The 9,066-nt window shown below is 35.7% G+C and overlaps 1 protein-coding gene across 1 annotated transcript in view; it reads left to right on the top strand.

The window, feature by feature from the left end:
* The window catches only part of LOC107685696 (rho GTPase-activating protein 39-like), a 45,020-nt gene that overhangs the window by 6,354 nt on the left and 29,600 nt on the right, over positions 1–9,066 (top strand). Inside the window, exon 2 of the mRNA XM_016482380.1 lies at positions 1,820–2,287. Within this exon, the coding sequence (XP_016337866.1) occupies positions 1,820–2,287 (468 nt within the window). The remainder of the gene's footprint in view (positions 1–1,819; positions 2,288–9,066) is intronic.

The raw sequence follows: 9,066 nt of genomic DNA, 5'->3' as shown, positions 1-9,066 counted from the left end.
ATAGAAATTTGGATTTCATTTGGTTTAATAAAATATAGATTAATAAAATATTCTTAAGTAAAATTGTAGATTTTTTTGGTGGGAAATTAATCATTTAGATTAATCGATAAATTAGTCGATAGATTAATCGAAATAAAAATAGTCTTAAGTTTAATAGTTTAGTTAGTTTAATAAATTTTGACTGATATGTTTAGCAGAATTTTTTAATCCATGTAGCAAACGTTTTAAAAATAGCTTTGGGGGAGAAAAAAAAAACCGGCGTTCGGATTATATGTAAATTGCTTGAGCTTATTTCACAATATTAGATCGAAAGATCAGAAAAAGCCCACATACAGCGGCCCATAGACCCTCCCCTCAAACGAAATTAAGACAGAAGTGGTCGAAAGTGGACAGAAGAGACATATTAAAACACCAGGTATGAACGGGAATTTGTCTCCCTCGTCTACTTGTGATCCGATCGACAAAACGCATATTAATACCAGGTATAAACATGGCCTGAGTGTTCATATCATCTCTTGTTTTTTTCTAATATGTAAGTACTGAGGCTTAAACCACATAAGATAAATATCAATATTTTGACTCTCAGAATGAGTCATAGCAAGCCGTTTGCTGGTTTAAGTGGCCTAAAGAAGCAATCCTGCTGTCCAGGACAGATAGTCTGAGCTCCCACATGTCTTAAATTAGCACACTTAAGACTCTCTGCATTAGGAAACTAGATCAAAAGAAACATAATCGGTTTCTCAGAAGAGCAACATGACCCAAATTAGCTGCATTAGAGTCATTTTTGTTGTTTAGGTCTCCAGCAGATGTCACTTTCACCATGCAGTGTCCAAGACAGAGGTGAAACGTTTGGCCTTGAGTTTGAGTCTTATTGTAAAATGTAATACCTTTATTTGGGTTTAGATTTGTATTCATTGGCTTTAAAGTTGCAATGTAACCGAAGTAGTAACAGATCTTTTTTTTTATGTATTTCCAAATGAAATGGATTATCAAATAGAAAAAATGGCAGGACTTGGTTCTATTCATCGGTTATTGTTTGGATTGAGGCAGATCTGAATATGAGCCTGCAGTTGATTGTAAAAAAAAAAGGTTTGCGAAGACAAAATGATTGGAGATGTCAAAAATGTTTGTTTTAAAAATTATGCATAGATATACCATTCATAATAACATAAATAGTATATACTTAAAAAAATTCCAAATTCAATTCTCCATGATGGTAGTCACTGCGCTTGGTTAACATTTTTATGTAATCTCAAGTGTCTGGTCAAACATGTTTTTAAACTAACTTTCCACACCTCAGTGTCTGCGTGTGTGAAGACGATTGCATGGTCTTTAGTCCCGCCTTTTTCCAATCCTGTCTTCTATAAATATTTTAGCTGTCACATGACGCACTAAGATGTCTTAGAGTCTCTCGATACCCTGTGTGTGTGTGTGTGTGTGTGTGTGTGTGTGCATGGGAAAATATGTGAACGCTTTCCAGCTCACAACTTTGTTTCCTCGGCTGTATCTGCAGATAGGATTATTGGTGTGCTGAGCTAGCATTTCTGAGCATGCACTCTCACACATGGCGAATCTCTCTGTGGCTTTGGCCTAATTCCCTTGATAACACATCCATCAGATTACAATTAAGAGATTGACCATGAAGCCTGGCCTGTAATTTATAACAGTGCAGCTGTGACATTTTGTTGAGTTGATTTGATTTACTAGGATTCCAATATACCATATTTTGTTTGGAAAACAATCAGGGTCAATATTATGACAAAAAGTACTAAAATGAAATATGATTTAAATGGGGATAATGCTCTCTCTTTCTCCTCAGCGCTGATTGGGTGGAAATCCTTGAGCCCCGTTCGCAAGAGCGCATGTACGTGAATCTGGCAACGGGAGAGTGTGGCTGGGACCTGCCCACCGATGTGCCCATCCGCCAGGCTGATGTCAACCAGTGGTGGGAGCTTTTTGACCCCCAGAGTGGCAGGTTTTACTACTACAACTCTGCTGGCCGCATGACTGTGTGGCACAGACCTCAGGGTGCAGATATTGTCCCTCTGTCTCAGCTCCAGGTCATGAAACGCAGCACTGCATCTGAGCGCAAGGCTGATGGGGGTACTAGGGAACGACAACATGGGAATCAGTCCACAGGGAGTCAAGATAGACGCACCCCTCTACCACCCATGGAGCCCTACACTAAAGAGCCAGAATGTGCCGGCAAAGAGCCTAAACAACAAGAAATGGACAACAGACAGAAACCAGACATCCACAGCGTAGACAGCAGCAAAGACTCACTCAGGTAGGCCTCTGGGCTTTCTCTGCATGTTATCTTGAGACTAGTTGTTATGGTTCCTCAGAAATAACTAGCCTTAACCAGAGACCAGTTATCTTAAACTGCTGGAATATCACTCTGATATTCCATGACACTAAAGAAACCTTCTGGGTTCAGTACGAGTTACACTCAGCTGGCAGCACTTGTGGCATAATGTTGATTTACAACAACAACAAAAATTTTAAATCCTCCCTTGTTTGTAAAAAAATCGAAGTTACGTTGAGGCATGCATGTAAATGGGGCCAATTTTTGGAGGATTTAAAAGCAGAAATTACTTACGTTAATTCTTCTGTTAAGACTTGTATATTGTTTGATCTATAAAGCTGTTTAAATCATTTTTGCAGTTGTTGTAGGGTTTAGGCTTTATTTTATCATGCCAGCAAAGTTGTAACATTGAAAAGTTTAAGCATTTATATCACACTAAAATCATGTTAAACTAGAGGTGGGTGATCTGACAATTTTATATTGTGATCAGTCTTGAATCTTTTATGTTCTCATAATAATGTTAAAACTACAGCAACGACGCCTAGATAACTGTGGCTGGTCAAATTATATCTCTCTATATATCTCTATCCATGTGTCTTTCATGCGTAGTGACGTATTTAAAAAAACAACTCAACGTGAGCTAGCAGTAGTAGTGCGATGAGTCAAATTTAAATTTCAGTTTCGATTTGTGCCACATGCCGTTCCATTCCTTTAAAGTATACTTGGGGTTATGTCTTAAGTGAACATAAACAATTGGGAAAGAAATTGGATGCGTGTCAGTATTAGATCTGTGCATTCTGTCTTAAAGCTTAATGCAAATACCTACTTCTGTCTGTGTCATTAATGTTAATCAAACAATAAAAGACAGAGAAAATCACTCTGTTCTTGACTGAATCACTTTTATAACTTTAATAAAAATGAATGTATATTTGATTCATACAGTGATGCAGTGTTTTAAATTTTAACTCAGGCTTTAATAACAATTTTTGTTGCAATACTGTGCACTACTGTGTTTTAAATTATTCAAAAAGATAAGTCATAGGCTTGTTCCAGTCTTGATATTCTCGATAGTACATTGGGAAGATCATGATTCAGATCGTAGATCATGATTTTGTGTAATAAGTTTGTGATATGATATTTTGGGAAGATTGCCGACCCATATGTTAAACCATTTATTGTTTATGTATTGAGGCTGTACTAACTAACACTTCCATTGTAAGTGCCTCACCGTAACCCTGATTTTTAGCTTTTAAAAAAAAAGCTAAAAAGTAAAACAGGCAAAAGTAGAAATTTATTTGTGCAGTAATCAACATTATACCACAAATGCTTTCGATTGAGCTTAACTTGTACTGAACCCAGAATATTCCTTTAGCTTTTGTTGCTGCACCCCTTGTGTTTATCATGTACTTGTACGGCAGTCATTTAGATAAATTGCTGCCAAATGTGAAAAGTCGATATTTCCTCATAACCCATATTATGGAGTGTTTTATGTGAGTTAGTTTGTTTCTTCCGAGACCCATCAAACCACCTTCATAACCAGATTCCAGTCATGTCAACTCTATTTCACCTGGCACTGGGCTGTGTTTCTGTTATTTCAGTGCCATATGCTTTACCCAACTACAATCCTTTGGCCATTCATTCTTTCCTAAAACAATCTCTGGGCCCCACCAGATGAAACTGGTGGGATCGTGGCGCAGGGAGAGCCAAACCATTGTGGTTCAAACGTGACTGGACTTTCCCTTTTTCCTGCAAAGCAAAGCGCTCTTGAGCCCATGGTATACATTATCCAGCATATACAGTGGTTCTTTCTATTTCAGGGAAATGTTTAGCAGGGCCCTTGTTCTTTCAAATCCACCCATGGAAAAAGAGTTAAAGGGGACATCGGATGAAATTTTCACTTTTTTTGTATATAGGTTTCTGGCGTGTCACACAGAGCCAGTTCGTTATGGGCTGTCTGAGTCTGAAACTGTGTCATCTAGCGAGCTGTTTCAGTTTGCAGCGGGTTTCGGCGTAGATAGCTAGCTATTTGAATAAGACCACCTCCGAGCCATATACGGATATATTCACATGTCTTGTATCGACACGCCCCACAGAAGAGAGGGGTGGGGTGAGCAGTAACTCATTATCATTTAAAGAGACATGCACTGAAACGGGTCGCTGTGAACAGAGCTGTTTTTGAAGGTAAAAAGGGTGTTATTTTACATGATCATTAAAGAATTTTAACCAAAGTATGTTACAGACATTTCATGAAGACCCTAAAGAATCATACCAACTTGTGGAAAATAGGCATCCGATGTCCCCTTTAATGTCCATTATCTCAACTGCGGGATCTAGTGTTAATTTTGTCAGCCGTTTTTAATTTAGTCTTAGTCTTAGTCTTTTTATTAGTCTTAGTCCTGTGTCAAATGAGCTTTTTAGTTATTATCCTATTTAGTCAACCTTGTTCTGTTTTTGTTTAGTGAAGTTTTAGTCGACTAAATGTCTGAGCATTTTAGTTTATTTTTAGTAATTTTTGTCATGCTGTATAATGGTTAAACTAATAAAAAAATATATATTTTTGCTCAATTATAATCGCAATGGTTGTTGTCATTTGAGAAGTTTATTTTTACATTTCAGGTATTGCACTTTCACCAATAAGCACAAATCAATAGAACGTGGTTTATTTGACCTCATCTAGTGTACTGATTTATTATAGGCTATTTAATATATTTAATATAATATCAAAGACCTAGATATGCACTTTCTCTGTCTACATTATAAAAACTGGTAAAAACAAAAAAAAAATATTAAAACAGCGAAATTCCGCTAGTAATTCCAAATTGCAATAATGTTTCTCAGTTAAAACAACAGCGGTTGAGTAAGTGCATTTATTCAGCAACCACAATCGCATACAAAATAGTCGAGATCTCATGACAGAACACAGACAGGCTGAATGACACTTTCATTTAACATCTCACATGGAAATTGCTAAACTTCAGCTTACTTATTTGTCGGTGTTTTCAGATCATCGTCGGCGCTTCCGTAATGAAGAGCAAGGGCATGCACATGGTTGCCAGATTGCAAAAATTAAGCAAAACACCAGGCAGAAAATGTATCCTTTTAACAGAGAAGCTCTGAATTGGGGATTTGAACTCTTCATATCTGGCAACGGCACACATGAAAGCCTGCTTAGTAGAAGCATGTACAGCAGTCCGAAATAATATTTTGTCACCTTTTTTTCAGATGAAAATAAAAGGATTTTGGTATAGTTTTTATTTTTTTTAAATACATTTTAGTCTCATCATTTATCGGCAATGATATTGCATGCTGATATAGTCACAGTTATCATTTATTGACCTTATTGTCGCCATCGTCTCGTTTTAGTCATGGGAAAAAAGCTCGTCAACATTTTTCATCATAGTTTTCATTAACGAAATTAACACTGGTGGGATCCCACTGTAGCTTTAGAGGGTTTTGAAATATTGTGGCTGCTTATGGCACAAGCTACTTGGTGAGTGGAGAGTGCTATGAGGAGCTGTCCTCTTTCTTCGCTTTAGATACGCATGACTGCTGTTTCTGGGAGGCCCAACGTTTTTTTACCCTTTTTGTAAAACTAGTAGGGCAACAAATTTTTGACCTTTAGGTAAACCTAGAAGGGCAAGAAACCACTCATCTCCCACCTCCTGGCCTCCAATGTGTTTCAGACCTCTCAAGCAGCAGTACATCTTTCTTGGGAACCCCACACGTCTAAGCCTCCTTACGGATGACTCACATTTTTAAAAGGTCATACGATGTTCCCAAAACAATGGACGGCTGTGTGTGAGAGATTCAGAGACCATAACTATAGCTTTCTGAGTGCATTGTGCCTAATTTAGCGGTATGATAATATCTTAGTTGTTTTCAAATAACTTTTGTGGGTTGTGTGTAGGGCTGGGAGATGCATTGAATGTTCATGATATATACTATTGTTCAGTAGATTTTTTTCTTTTCAAAGAAATTAATACTATTCAGCAAGGATGAAAAAGTATTTCAAATTAACTCTTCTTTTGAACAATTCCTCAAATATTCCTAAAAAAATATGTCACCGTTTCCACAGATATAATAAGCAGGACAAATGTTTTAACACTGATAATAATAAAAAGTTTCTTGAGGAGCAAATCAGCATATTAGTATGATTTCTGAAGGATCATGTGACACTCGAGACTGGAGTAATGGCTGCTGAAAATTCAACTTTGCAATCACAGAAATAAGTTATATTTTAATATACATTAAAATAGAAAAGAGTTATTTTAAATTGCAATAATATTACTGTTTTTGCTGTATTTTTTATCAAATACAGCCTTGGTGAGACTTATTTCAAAAACATTTTTATAAATCTTACAGACCCCAAACTTTTGAGCACTAGAGTATTTTTGTTTTTTCTGGCAACATAAAATTAGGCTGCTGTTTATTATTGTATTGTTGAAAGGATGTTATTTAGTAAAAACTTTGCATCTCTAGGTTATTTATATCTAAACTTTTTACTGTTTTTAATTCTCACATTACAGTTTTTTTCAATTGCTAACGAGCGTTTACCAATACTTAAAGTACTTTTTCTAAACTCTTAACACAGCAACACACCTACATCACACAATTAGCCCAGTAGTTAATTTTCTGGCCAAAACCGCATTTTGTTAAATAAATACAAACTCTACATTTCAAAATGCTAAATACCTTTTTCTACATATATTAACTCTATGAAAACACAGCAAACCCGATTCAAGATCGAGTCATTCAGTCAAAACCTTGGCCCAGGTTTTCAATCCAATAGGAACATATAGTCGATCATAGTGCATAGACTGTCAAAATGATAACAATTAATGGCATTACAAAAACTGCATTACTTGTCATGTCTCAGTTCGACCTGTATAGAACATACAACATGAGATCCATTTAAAAAAAATTAAAATAAAATAATAATAATTCAGTCAGCTGAACTCTACATTTGTTTTTTGTGTGTGTAAATGTGTGGATTCATTTTAGATCGTATGTGTACAGCATAGTGAAGGAGTCATCAGTACTTTATGGAATGTAAAAGAAAAAAAATAGAAAAGAGTTATTTTAAATTGCAATAATATTACTGTTTTTGCTGTATTTTTTATCAAATACAGCCTTGGTGAGACTTATTTCAAAAACATTTTTATAAATCTTACAGACCCCAAACTTTTGAGCACTAGAGTATTTTTGTTTTTTCTGGCAACATAAAATTAGGCTGCTGTTTATTATTGTATTGTTGAAAGGATGTTATTTAGTAAAAACTTTGCATCTCTAGGTTATTTATATCTAAACTTTTTACTGTTTTTAATTCTCACATTACAGTTTTTTTCAATTGCTAACGAGCGTTTACCAATACTTAAAGTACTTTTTCTAAACTCTTAACACAGCAACACACCTACATCACACAATTAGCCAAATAGTTAATTTTCTGGCCAAAACCGCATTTTGTTAAATAAATACAAACTCTACATTTCAAAATGCTAAATACCTTTTTCTACATATATTAACTCTATGAAAACACAGCAAACCCGATTCAAGATCGAGTCATTCAGTCAAAACCTTGGCCCAGGTTTTCAATCCAATAGGAACATATAGTCGATCATAGTGCATAGACTGTCAAAATGATAACAATTAATGGCATTACAAAAACTGCATTACTTGTCATGTCTCAGTTCGACCTGTATAGAACATACAACATGAGATCCATTTAAAAAAAATTAAAATAAAATAATAATAATTCAGTCAGCTGAACTCTACATTTGTTTTTTGTGTGTGTAAATGTGTGGATTCATTTTAGATCGTATGTGTACAGCATAGTGAAGGAGTCATCAGTACTTTATGGAATGTAAAAGAAAAATGACAGAATTGCTGCAGTAAAGGCTTTATTGGCTAAATGAAATTTCTGTGTGAAAAAAAAACATACAGCCCTTTGCCTTTTGCCCCCTACCTCTCCTTCTCCTTTGTCAGAAAGTCAGAAAGAGCTTTATTACCAAGTATGTTTACACACACAATGAATTTGACTTGACGACAGGAGCTTCCAGTGCAGAAGAAAGTATGAACAGAGCAAACATACATGACAGTGCAGACATACACAGGAATTATAACAGTAATATAAGAAAAACAGAAAATTATGGTCTGTAGCGCAGACCAGAAGGCAACAGTATGAAGAGAGAGTGGGTTGGGTGTGTGGGGTCCAAAGTGATTTTCTTAGCCCTTTTCCTTACTCTGGAGGTGTACAGATCTTGGAGGTTGGGCCAATAATCGTCTCAGCAGTCTTGGCTGTCTGTTGTAGTCTCTTGATGTCTGATTTGGTAGCTGAACCAAACCAGACAGTCCTGGTCCAACTACTCCTCTCCCTCGTCCAGACATTTTCTTTCTTTTTCTGCTTCTCTGTGTTGTTCTGTATTGTTTTGAACAAAACCAATCCAGAGAGTGCCTTTTTATTGTGCATGGCCATGTAATGGAAAGACTTGAAATTATTAATTAAGATTTGAATTAGCTATTTCTCAATTATCAGTAATTAAAATAATTCTTATCAGCTCTTTTGTTGCAGAAGTAGAGGCTTTACACTATATTTAAAGTTTGGAACATTAGGTCTTCATTTCTGTCATGCTGTGTTTAAACATTTGTAACAAAGTTAAGAGTGATCCATGATTTTGGTATGGGGTAAGTTTGTATGAAAAGAAAATTTAAGCATTTTAGAAACATGTTAATTGACTGAATATTGTGTGAAAACAACATGAATT

This window comes from Sinocyclocheilus anshuiensis, unplaced genomic scaffold (genome assembly GCF_001515605.1).
Source record: "Sinocyclocheilus anshuiensis isolate Anshui unplaced genomic scaffold, SAMN03320099.WGS_v1.1 scaffold257, whole genome shotgun sequence".
In the NCBI taxonomy this organism is placed as follows: domain Eukaryota; kingdom Metazoa; phylum Chordata; class Actinopteri; order Cypriniformes; family Cyprinidae; genus Sinocyclocheilus; species Sinocyclocheilus anshuiensis.
This window is presented reverse-complemented; position numbering and strand designations above follow the sequence as displayed.